The 13377-nt window shown below is 44.4% G+C and overlaps 1 protein-coding gene across 5 annotated transcripts in view; it reads right to left on the bottom strand.

Annotated features, from left to right (window-relative positions):
- Positions 1–1202: 1202 nt before the first annotated feature.
- LOC124776743 (gastrula zinc finger protein XlCGF67.1-like) overlaps positions 1203–13377 on the bottom strand; it is a 38431-nt gene continuing 26256 nt past the window's right edge. Inside the window, exon 3 of one of the 5 annotated variants that reach the window (XM_047251867.1) lies at positions 1203–2257. In XM_047251867.1, coding sequence (XP_047107823.1) covers positions 1540–2257 — 718 coding nt within the window. In that variant the 3' untranslated portion in view covers positions 1203–1539. The remainder of the gene's footprint in view (positions 2258–13377) is intronic. The other 4 variants (XM_047251868.1, XR_007015650.1, XR_007015652.1 and 1 more) reach the window with 4 other exon arrangements.

Here is a 13377-nt window from a genome sequence, read left to right as displayed (position 1 = left end):
ACATTCTCAGCAGCTAGTATTGTTGAAGGAAGCATCTCATGAAAGAGACAGGTTTCATCAGCATTGTACAAGGCATTATTGGTTAAACCTTTTCCTCTGTTATATCCCATACCTTCTGTTTTCCAGTTTGATAGCTAACACTTACTTGCTGCAAACAAGCTACTGTCACCAAGATGTTCATTAAAAGCAACTGCTTTTTTTCTTTGTTACTGGACCATTGACTGCAATTCCTTTACAGTTGTTGTATGAACCATCCATACACAGTTATGTTGGTTCTTCATTCTCATTCTTTTGCATAATCTTCTTCTTTCCCAATTCACTCTCCGCACTGTCAAACATCATCGTTTTTCTTGTTGTTGTCATAAATAACTGAAAGTCAGCAGCAATGGCTTTCTGCTAAGAATCTCTTAGCTAAAATTTCGAGTTTATGTTTGAGATATTTCATAATGCGTTTTCTTTAAGATGCCAAAAGATACTGAACTCAAGAGAAAGCTACAATTTGGAATATGTATAGCACTCTTTAACATTTTCATCAACTACACAAAGCTGCACATGGTAATTCATTGTTGTACAAGTCATTTCTGCTTGAACAACAAGAAGTTCAGATGTGGGCTGGATTACTGAGAGGCCTGACTACTGAGGGTTAGTTTGGTGGGAGTTTAGTGTGCATCAGTGTGTTCCATAAAGTGACTGTCATGCAGAGTGCATAACATCCTCCCTCTTTCTCCGACTTTTTATCAATAAGCTATTCATGCTGGTGCATACAATAACTCCACAAAAGTATTGGGAATATTTGACAATCAAAATGAAAGAAATAATGATCATATTGGGAGTGAGGCTTTGAGGCTTGGTGTCCATTAACCCTTCAAATGACTTTCTCAGATATAAGGCAAATCAAGAACGCCATATGCATTTCTACTACGGCTGCTAATGATACAATGTACTTGCCACTAAATACAATGGTTCATTCAACACAAGGAGAAACATGAATGGGTTATTGTGTAACATAAAAAATAATTTCTGCTCTTAATACCCCTAACTCAAATGACAATAACCACTGAGAGTATTTCAAAATCTACAGCCTATGTAGCAGTGTTACCTTTTTGTCTTCCAGGGTGTCCTGTGCCCAGCATCCAATCTGTGTGAAGTAGGTCATGTGAGCCTAGTTGAAATTATTCACATTTTAAAACATTTTTGTTTACAAGTCATTCCAGCTGTTAAACTGATAGAAATTTTAATACAATATTCACATAATTACAAAACATTCACATATTCAATTCTCCAAAAATGATGGAACAAATGCTTTCAGTGGTCTAAATAAAATTTTTATTTGCTTATAACACCCACACAATCACACACAGCTATGGGCCTTCATATTGTTTGTGAATATCTTTCAGTGCCTGTAACACATTCAAATGTGTCCCAATAACAGAGTTCCCAACAGGTAACAACAATATGTAAACACAGTCAACAACATTAAAAAAATGCAGCAGCACATTATGATTCAATCTACAGGCATTCACCCATACACCTAACTGTTCATTGCAAGTATCTAACAGAAGATCTTGCCACTGAAGGAGCATTTACATAGTGGACACGCAAATGCTTCCTTAGGCTACTACCATCTGTGAATGTCTTGCTACATATAGCGCAGCAGAAGGGACGTTCACCTGTATGGATACGTAAATGCGTTGTCAGATTGCTTTTCCATTTAAATGTCTTGCTGCACACTGTGCACCTGAAAGGGAATTCAGAGGAGTGTATACGCAAGTGCTGGTTTAGGACACTACCACTAGTGAATGTCTTTGAGCACACAGTACAGCTGAAGGGTCGTTCACCTGTATGGTTACGCATGTGGCATGTCAGGTTACTCTTGTGTATGAACGCCTTGCCACACACGTAACAGATGAATGGACGGTCACCTGTGTGTATCCTCGTGTGTATTTTCAGATAATTGGCTGTACTGAATGTTTTGCTACACACAGTACAGCTGTAGCGGTGGCTGTCACTGTGCAAAAGTGAGTGTTCCTTCAGACTGTTCTTATTCTTGAGTGTCTTCTGAGACTCACCATAGCTATTGTTAGTATCATATTCTCCAGAGACACAACATACAGAATTTCTGGTCTCATCTGCATCTGATACATCCTGCATGATATTTTGTTGGCTTTTGCTACTGCTGAAATGCTTTTCTTCATGTTTGAAAGTATCTGTGTGACTGTCATTACAGCGGGTATCGATGTTTTGTGGGCAGTTGCTGCTGAATAGAAGAGACATGTATCAGAAAAAATGTCATTACTCTAGCACAATTAAAATATTAAATACTGTACAATATAAAAGTATATAAGGCGCACTGAAAAATAAAAAGGGATGTAAGATGATCTGTGTCTAATGTAATGTTAAAAAGGTCTTAACGGGGAGAATTTGCTCCGATTTGGAATACACTGGTAAAGACAATGATGAATCCAGTGGCTGAACAAGTGCACACCCTTGCTTTGTTTGAGAATGGTGCTTCCTCATATGTCCAATATGAAAATTCCAATCAGAAAGCATCGAGGCTTTGAGTAACTGACAGCTATACGTTCAGCTACTGGCTACAAAGAGTACCAAAATAACCCTACATACAACATAAACTGATTTTCACCAAATATATAAATTAACATGACCAACAGTCTAAAGTCTGTGGCTTTTGCAGCACTGACTGGTGCAGGATGGGAAGAGAGAGTGTGAGGTTCCGGAAGCTGCTGACAAGTGTGTGGAGACATGCCAACTCCAATGTTGTTGCCAGCTGTGCCAGGTTTCTCAGCTGGGAATCCACAGCACGAAAGTTTCTTGGTTGAGGAGTCAATGTGCAAACTGTCTGATCGAGATGGTCCCATAGATTCTCAACTGGGTTTAAATTCAGGGAGTTTGGTGCCCAAGGGGAATATGGTTAACTCTTGGTACTTTTTGAACCATGCATGTACACTGCGAGCTGTGTGACACATTGGACTGCCCAGCTGATAGATGTCATTGTGCTGAGGAAATGCAAACTAATATGTAGGTGTGGAGATGGTCCCCAAGGATAGATGCATACTTGTGTAGATTCATGGTGTCTCCCAGAGTGGTATCCCCAGGGAATGTCACAAAACATTCCCCAGACTATAATGCTCCCTCCTCCGGCCTGGACCCTTCTGACGACTGTTGCAGGTTGTTTGCCTTCAGAAGTTTCTCACCAACAGAGCATAAAATGTGGTTCACCTGAAAAGGTCACCAGTCGCCACTCAGTGGACATCCAGTTGCAATAATGGTGTGTAAATTCTAGTCTTCATTACCGATGAACAGCAGTTAGCAATGGTGCATGAACCAGGCACCTGCTGTATCAATGTTTGCTGAACAGTCGAGGAGACACTGTTTGGTAGCCCCTCAATTCATCTTGGCGGTCAGTTGCTCAACACTTGCACATCTGCCTGCCTGTACACATCTCCGCAGCCATCATTCACCCCTGTCATCTATGGCCTGTGGTGCATCACGGTAGCATTTACTCTGGTTTTGGATACTGCCAGTTTCCCATGCATGGTATTCTCTAACCAAAGTGGCAAGTGAAAGCTAACAAATGTAGCCATTTTGGGTATGCCTCCACCCTTGGCCCGAACGCTAACTATCATGCACTTTTGGACATCAGATAATCGCTCAATTTTCACGTGGCAACAATGACTGCACTGGTCTCCTCATCCCCCTGACACACTTTATATAACCCCTCTTCACTGCTAGTGTTGCCACTTGCCATCTGTGAGTGGTTATTGCATACTGACATCGAATATAAGCATTGGTCACATTATTATGACTGGATTGTATACAAGAACCACACAAAAATAGAACAAAACAAAAGTAGCTCATATTTGAAAAATAACATTTAAGATTTAATAGTGCAAGTAAACAATTGTAATACAGGCAAATAATGCACATACATAGAAAGATAAATGTGCTGATAATAGCTTGACTGTTTCTAGATACCACTTGAGAATGAGCCATCTCTCAAAACTGTGAGCAGTAAATAAAAAGAAGCATATCTTATGGATCATTATTACAATAGTATCCCTTTTCACATGATCAAATACATGTTGTTCAAATTTATTGATAGTCCTACTATGGATTAATCTTTTTCTTTGTTCACAAGTGAATCCTTAAACATCATTTACAGAGCACTGAATGACATACAAATAGAAGTATCCACTGGTTTTGTATCTGTTCCAAGCAGGCATCCTGGAAGTGCTTCATCTTTAAGGCACATTGTTGTTACCAGTAAAATGATAAGAGCAATGCACAGAGGGTAGGAGGGAAGGACTATTTATGTGGTTAATGTTATCAATTATGAAAGTGTGATGGTAAACTTCATATCTGACAGCTGCCAATGCCATCAGCATAGTGCTAATAATCCTTTGCATGGTTCAGAGATAACAAAGGCCACATCACTCTTCCATAAAATAAATAAATAAATAAATAAATAAAAATATGGAAGATTTCTCAATGAAACAAATAAGACTCTCAGAGACTAGCTCTTATTAAAAATGTTAGGATAATGTTCACTATTAAGGATTAAAAAAACAAGTCATAATGAAAATTGCAGTAGCCACCAGAAAGATCGTGGGAGGCGCACATTGGCACGGCGCGTCACTGACGGTAGTTGCCGCAAGTAGAGTCCTGTCCACCAGAGGGCACGCGAGAATTCGGACGCGACCTCTGCCAGCATAACAACAACAACAACAACAACAACAACAACTCCGGCAGCACGGGCCGTGCCCAGTCAGTTAACATCGGGCATGCCTAGGACAGAGTCCCGGTCTATGCTAAGTGAAGTGCAACGTAAACGTGAACAGTGTTACTACACAATTGGTGATGAGTAGGGTCGTTCTTTCGCGTGTTGCGTCGTTGTTCCGGTTTCGCAGCTTCTCCGCGGCATGGAGGATTTGGTGCGGGTTTTGGTTGTGCAGCAGACGGAGCTCATGGCCACCATGAAACAAGTGCTTCCGGCGTTGCTCTCCACGCCGTCTGCTCCAGTGCAGTTCCCTCCTCCCTTTCCCCCGTATGACGAGATGGCGGAGGATTGGGACGCATATGAACATCGCCTTCGGCAGCATTTCCAGGCGTTTCATGTTGCCGATGCGGAGGTATGTTGTGCTCTCTTCTTGTCTTGGATATCTCCCTCGCTGTATCAAGTTTTGCGGCAGCTAGCGCCGTTGCAGGAACCCTCGTCCTTGTCTTTTGATGCATTGTGTTCATTGCTGTCTTCATATTATCGCCGCCGCACGCATGTTGTGGCGGCTAGGGTCGAGTTCTATCAATGCAAGAAACAGCCCCATCAGTCTTACCGGGCGTGGGCCGCTACCCTGCACGGTCTTAGTCGCAAGTGTCATTTTGTCACGGAGCAGTTGCAAGAGTCGTATGCCCCCGTTATGGTACGCGACGTCATTGTTCGTTCGGCCCCTGATCGGGAGGTCCAGCTCTATACCTTGCAGGCGGGGGACCGGGTGCTACGTTGTCACCAAAATCAGCTACGTCCACGTTCGGGCACCCACCCTCCGACCTCTCGGACACCGGCTTCCCCATTGCCAGCACCTGTGTTGGTTTCGCAGGGGACGTTACCTCCTCTCCCCGCTGTGACTCTGCCGCACTGCGATGGTTCTCAGCCTTGGCAGCCTCCAGTAGCTCTGTCATCGCCATCGTTCGAGATGCCCCAGCGAGAGCCGGGGTGATTGGCAGACCTTCCACAGAAAAGATTTTTGCTAGTGCCTGGATTGCAACTTCTGAAGTGGTTGAGGAGCAGTGAACCACATATGGGAATCGGGAATAAGCATCAATGACAATGAGCCAAAAGCCATTGAGACACGGGCCCGCAAAATCGATGTGAACACATTCCCATGCTCGGGTTGCCGGCGGCCATGAAGAGAACGCTGCCCTGGGAGATGCTTGTTGGCTCGCACACTGGGAACAGGCGGCCACCAAGTGCTCAATTTCTCTGTCAATACCGGGCCAGTACACATGTCTGCGAGCCAAGGTTTTAGTATGCGAAACACCCCAGTGCCCCGCATGTAATAACGTGAGGACCTCCCTTCGTAAACTTGCAGGAACAACCACGCGAGGAGCTGTATCATCGGTAGCCGGAAGGAGAACTCCTTCCAAGACCGAGAGGCGGTCTCGTAGAAGAAAATAATTACGAAGAGGGTCCGAGGCCCGGCCTGGAGGGCGGGATGACCACCCCTGCTGAATGAGGCGAAGTACTTGCCGGAGAACCGGGTCAGCTGCCGTTTCCCTGGCGACTCGAGAACTAGTGATCAGGAAGCCATCAACCGCTTGGCGGGATGCCACATCCAAATGAAAACACATAATCTCCTCTCGATCGAATGTAGGATCCGGGCCCACCGGAAGACGGGAAAGAGCGTCGGCGTTGGCATGCTGTCCTGCAGGGTGAAAATGAATGTCATAATGGTACTTAGAGAGGAACAAGGCCCAGCACTGTAGTCTGTGGGCCGCCCTATCCGGAATCTGAGAGGCGGGGCCAAATAACGATATTAACGGCTTATGGTCAGTGATTAACTGAAACTTCTTGCCATACAAGAAAGGGTGAAACTTGGTAACAGCGTAGACAATGGTCAAAGCCTCTTTTTCCACCTGGGAGTAATGGGCCTGCGCGGGACTAAGCGTTTTAGACGCAAACGCCAGTGGTTGCTCAGAACCATCTGCGTTGCGATGGGCCAGGACCGCCCCCACTCCATACTGTGAAGCATCTGTAGCCAGGACCAACGGCTTATGGGGATCAAAAGTAGCCAAACAAGGGGCTGACGTGAGGAGGCCCTTCAACAAGGTGAACGCTCGCTCGCATGCAGGCGACCAATCAAATGGAACACCCTTGCGCAGAAGGCAGTACAGGGGGTGGGCTATAGTGGAAGCTCTGGGAATGAACCGGTGGTAATAGGCTATCTTGCTTAAAAAAGCTTGTAACCCTTTCAGCAAAGCGGGCCGAGGAAGGTTGACGATACCTTGGACCAAACTTTCTAGTGGCTGGATGCCGTGCCAAGAGATGGTGTAGCCCACATACTCAATGGACGGTTGGAAGAAGGTTGACTTATGCAGGTTGCAACGCAAGCCCACAGACCTGAATTTGAGAAAGAGGGTGCGAAGGTTTTGCAAGTGTTCCTTCGTGCTGTGGCCTGTGACAATTATGTCATCCAGGTAATTAATACAATGAGGGATTGTCGACGTGACATGCTCAAGATAACGCTGGAATATCGCCGGGGCACTGGATATTCCAAAAAACAACCGTTAGTATTGGTAAAGGCCAAACGGGGTGTTGACGACCGCCAGCCGTTTGGAGTCCTCGTCAAGTGGTATCTGATGATAAGCCTCCGACAGATCGATTTATGAAAAATATTGGCCTCCCACCATGGCGGAGAACAATTAATCAGCATGAGGCAAAGGATAGGTGTCCACCACCAATTGGGAATTAATGGTGGCCTTGAAATCGCCACAAAGACGTAATATTCCCGAGGGCTTCCTTACAGTAATGAGGGGCGAAGCCCACTCACTGGAAGAAATGGGAAGAACGACCCCTAGGGCTGTCAGCCGGTCTAGCTCTTCCTTGACCTGAGGGCGGAGAGCCAAGGGGATCTGCCTCGCACGCAGAAGACGCGGGCGAGCCGACGCCTTCAACGTTAAGTGAGCTTCAAAATCTGAAACACACCCCAGGCCCTCCTCAAAAATATCTGGAAAGTCTGAGGTCAAAGATTCCAATGATTGATAGGGAACGTCGTCGGAGACAAACTGTATGGTGTCAGGGATAGAAAAACCAAAAGCTTGAAAGGCATCCAGGCCAAAAAGGTTAGCGGAGCTCGCAGCACTGACAACAATAAAAGTAATAGGCCGAGTGACTGATTTCTAAGTCACGTCGGTAGTGAATTGACCCAGTAGGGGAATGAACTGTTTACCATAACCGCGTAGACGCTGGTAAACTGGCGCCAATGCGGGCGATCCAAGGTCGGAATAAGTTTGTGCATTCAACAACGAAACTGCCGCACCCATATCTACTTGCAGTTGTAACCGGCGCGACCGAACCGACACCTCGATAAAGAGTTTGCGTGCCGATGCGTCGGGAGCCTGGCGCGATGAAACTTCCTGAATGTCAACGTCCATGTCCTCTGTACCTGCTTCCTTCGATTCTTTTGAGGCTGAGTGGCAAACTTTAGCAATGTGACCTTTTTTATGACATTTGCGACAAACGGCTCAACGCTGGGGGCACTCTGACTGATCATGATGTATATAGCACGACGCACAGGACGGCAACAGGGGCCGGCGGCCGGAATTCTGTTTACACGCTGTGCGGGAGCGGCCGCAACGGCCGGATTGTACCGCTCGCACGTCGTCCACCCTGGACACAGTGGACGCGGCCGGGCCGCCCTGAACCGCCGCGACGTCGCACCACGCTTCCAGCTGTTGACCTGCTGCGTGAGAGACGTCATACGATTGAGCAATGGACAGAACTTCCTCGAGGGAAGGGGGGCGCACATTTAAGACGCAGATGAAAAAGTATGTGCACGAATTTCCTGCGGAGGAAGCATTGACGTTTTTCTTGACGGCATACCGGACCACACCAATGGGAGAACACAGCCCTGCAGAGCTCCTTCATGGGCGTCAAGCTAGGACTCTGCTGCACCTCCTCCGGCCTGGTCCTCGCCAGTCTTCACAAAACAGAGTAACTGGCTTCCCATTGGGTATGTCGGTCTGGGCCCGTGGGTTTGGTCACAATTCACGTTGGATACCGGCAGTGGTCCTGCGCCGAAATGGCCGCCGGCTCTATACCTTGCAGGCGGGGGACCGGGTGGTACGTCGTCACCAAAATCAGCTACGTCCACGTTCGGGCACCCACCCTCCGACCTCTCGGACACCGGCTTCCCCATTGCCGGCAAATGTGTTGGTTTCACAGGGGACGTTACCTCCTCTCCCCACTGTGACTCTGCCGCACTGCGATGGTTCTCAGCCTTGGCAGCCTCCAGTAGCTCCAGCATCGCCATCATTCGAGATGCCCCAGCGAGAGCTGGCCCCCCTAGCAGGCCGGGTTTCTCAGGCAGCTGGTTCACCTGTGGTGGTCCCTTCCCCATCATCCCCGCCACTGGGTCTTGCCCCTCCCGAGGTGGAACAGGATCCGGAGTTCGACAGCTTGTCGCCCATTCTGTCCCGGGCTCCGGTTGTGGGACGATGGGGGCCTCTTCGTGTGGGTCACTTCCAGCCATATTCGAAGGTTCCGGCTCGAGGGTTGGCAGATCCCCTCGACTCCGGCCTTCCAATGGATGTGGAGGTCATCGCTCCTGCCCGACGCTCCACCTTCCGACGCAGTGGATCACAGTGGCTTCACCCCCCAAAGGAGGAGGAGTGCAGTAGCCACCAGAAAGATCGCGGGAGGCGCACATTGGCACGGCGCGTCACGGATGGTGGTTGCTGCAAGTAGAGTCCCGTCCACCAGAGGGCACGCGAGAATTCGGACACGACCTCTGCCAGCATAACAACAACAACAACAACTCCGGCAGCACGGGCTGTGCCCAGTCAGTTAACATCGGGCATACCTAGGACACAGCCCCAGTCTATGCTAAGTGAAGTGCGACGTAAACGTGACCAGTGTTACTACAAAAATCTTCACTGTAGAAGGCCTATGAAATGCATACAAAAAGTAATCATGGCATCTGAGGTTGGGCACACATGAATGATTTTTTATTGACCATTTTTACTTGGCCGATGGGTAGCATTGACGTTCTGCAAGTTGGTCGGTAACTATTTGCATGCATGGCCAATTTGTTAACCAGTCAACAGCTGATATAAATGTGGATTTTGAAATGGTGGTGAATGTTTGTACCCTCCTTATAAAACTGAGACAGAAGAAATAGCAGAGAAAATGTTGAGTACATCCAGTAATAAGCGCAACACAAGTAAAAGGACAATTCTGTATGTTGTATGAAGAACTGAGGTCACATCCTTCAAAATTTTGGAGTATACCAGAAGTCTATCAAGAGTTTTGATATGATACTTCCAATTATTACATTTCATATTAACATACCTGCCAACGTTTCAAAAGGACTATCAGTAAAATTCACACGCAACATAAAGTTTAATGATTCTTTATGTATCCCAGCTTGCTAAAAACAATAATACTTTTGGGCTACAAGATACAATAATTCATGCTTTAAACAGGATACTTCAATGAAATAAAATCAGTTTACTCCATAGGCCAATGATCTGGAGATGATCGTAACAGTCAAGAAGAAATCCATGTTAAACTGCAGCAGGTGCGTTGATTATTGGTTTGGAGCATACATAACAGGAATTCCTTAATAAATTAAGCAGATGTGCAATAACTGAAAAAGCCTTTACACAATAACACTTGTTTAACTTAACACGGACAAGAAATAATATAAGACACACTGCAAATCACATGCTAGTTCAACATTAAAGACATAGTTGTCACCTTTTTAGCTTCCTGCAAAAAGCCTTGACAAAATGTTTCATCATAATAGGGACCAGAACTAATGGTATTCAAAATAGAAAGATCCCAGAGATTCACTGGACATGGATGATCTGAACTCTGTTTAATTTTTCTTCACAAGGCTGGAAACACGTTCACATTCTGTATTGCTATGGGGTATGGTCAGAATAGAGAGCATTACTATAGAAATTCAGTCCATCCATTCCATGAATTCTTGATATTTGTACCCAACTGGAATCACTTGCAGCATCTTGATTTGCGGCCAAAGTTTCATCTACCTGAAGAGCTGTGAACTGCCTCTGAAGCTCATTCACCACCTCATCTGTAATTTCATTCTCTTCCTTGCATAATATGATATGAAACTTTTCCAAGAACAAACAAATGGAAGAAAACTGTGCATCATCAATTTTGTCTAACCTACCAACTTGAGCATGCTTTAACACATTATCCTTCGGTGGGAACTTGCTGCTGATGTTTTTACAGGCAGTACAAAAGTAGTTTCTCACTGATGAAAAGAAAAGGACTTTCTCTATATCATGGAGATCATTCACTATGTTCAAATTCTGAATGCCAATAATTAACTCATCATCACTTCTTTGATTTTGAATCAAGCAGTACTCAACTTCCAGCAATGAGGAGCTTTTGACAATTTTGGGCTTAGCAAACTTAGTAAACAACTGCTTTAGCAAATCCATTAGAAACTCTAGAATAAAGTGAACTTGTGGGGAAGACGTCTGAAGGGCAACATTCAATTTGTCAAATACAGGAATAATCACATGAAGGTAAGTACAAAAGACCTTGTCTGAGGACAGGAACATAAACAATTTCTCATAATGTGTTGTAGTAGAAGTCTTACTTTTTAAGATGGGTTTGTCACATTTGGAAGAAAGATGTCAAGCTTATAGAAATGTTTTGGGTGCATAATATTACTTCCTCCTTGAATAAAGACAGTGGGTCTACTGGTCCAGTAACCTATCCAAGCATCTGCCTAAAGATAACCATCAAGTACATACATGCTTAAGAATATTCTTTGCCTCGTTACTGTTCAAGTTTTGAAATTTCTGAAGGCGTTCTGTTCTTTTCTTTTGACACTCTTCTTTAAGAAACAAAATATATCAACAAGGATCTCATCCACTTTAACTGGTAATCTTCCAGCACCTTTTTCAGCTGCTAGATAATCGAGTGGCAAATGCAACCTATGACGGCAATACCTGGTCGAACTTCCTTCAGAACTGCTGAAATCCCATTTTTGTGTCCTATCACAACAGGAGCATTGTCGGAGCAGAAAGCCACACTGTTTTAAATTGGTATGTTATAAGAATTCAGCTGTGATAACATCAGATTACCTATGTTTCGTGCTGTTGAGTCCCCGTCTATCGCTGGTATGAATAGCACAGTGCTAACCACTTTTTCCTGAGGATTATCACAGAATGTAACAATAACAGGATACAACTTGACATTCATATCATTGCTTCCATTAGTTGCCAAAGAAAATGGTCCATTCTGAAGGCACTTAACAACTTCAGATGGTGCATTATTTTGCCATTTTATTTACAATGTATGTTGTTTTCAAGCAACCACAGCTATATTTCTTTGTGGGTCAACGGAAGTGTATGATTCCACCTTTTCACTTTGAACCGTGATATAATGGTGTAGGGGTGTGGTGCGTGATGTCACTAAGGCACAGAGTTTTTGAGTTGGTTGTGTTTGTAGATGTTGTGCTGTTGTATTTGATGGTGCCCTCTGGTGGTGGATATAAACATGCTGAGTTTTAACGTGTGTTATTTGGTTCATTTGAGTTTAAATAGTTGGTATGGTAACATGTGTCGTGAAAGTGTTTTCAGTGAGTTATTAAGGTTTTTTTGTTTGTGTGTTTGGTGCTTTTGTTACGTCTGATTAGTTTGGTGTGTGGAAAGAAGTATAATTTTTTACATTTTTTTTTTTTTTTTTTTTTTTTTTTAGGTATGGCTGTGACACTGAAGTTCTTGAGTGTAACATTACATTCTGACACGGGTGACAATATGATGTCTGTCATACAGTTTCTGCAGATGTTCAGTCTTATTGCTGAATATGTTAAGTGTCAGGTTTTTGAAACAACATTAGGTTGACAAGAGTTCCGGCAGCTCAGGCTCAGGACACGCATATGTGGTGGTGTTTTCTTGTATAGTAATTGTGATGTTGTGTGTGTTGTATATTTATGTAGGTTGGTTGTGTTTTAATTTGTGTAGTGAATAAGGGCTTTGGGTTTTTAAGTAGTTGGGGGTTTTGGTTTCAAGTTACAGGTGTTAGTTTTTTGGTATCAATAGCTGTGGTTGACTTACATAGGTAAGGGAAGTGTCCGATTCTTATGGTTTTGTTGGTATAGCGGAATGCTGTAACTCAATTTTTTTTGGTATATTATTTGTTTTGGGATGGTGCAGTGTTCTTTTGTTGCTGTATAGTTAGCCTGTCTCCACCCTAAACCCCCAATTTTATGTGGTTGTTCCATTAGTTTGATTTTATTTTTGGAGTGAGACATATTGTGTCACTTTAATTTTTGTTTATGTTTGTTGGTGCATGTAAGTAGCGACATTATCATCATCATTTTGTAAACGCTGGAAATAGCTGTTTCTGCCATACAGAGAACATTATGGGTCAAAGCAGATGGGTGGAATCGGATCCTTCTGTATTGTCTTTTTTGCGTTATCTCATGTGGGATTCATCATCTTAAATAAAGCACCAACATGATCAGCCACACTTAAGGGCACATTGTGTTCCACCAAAAGGGAAGTAAACAGACATTCGGCCCTAATTATGTCATTGTCAACATTTCCAGACCTGGCAAAAAAGGTGTTGATTTTCTTGCTATCTTCCGTCGATTTAACATAACA

The sequence above is a fragment of the Schistocerca piceifrons genome, chromosome 2 (assembly GCF_021461385.2).
Source record: "Schistocerca piceifrons isolate TAMUIC-IGC-003096 chromosome 2, iqSchPice1.1, whole genome shotgun sequence".
NCBI classification, from domain to species: domain Eukaryota; kingdom Metazoa; phylum Arthropoda; class Insecta; order Orthoptera; family Acrididae; genus Schistocerca; species Schistocerca piceifrons.
This window is presented reverse-complemented; position numbering and strand designations above follow the sequence as displayed.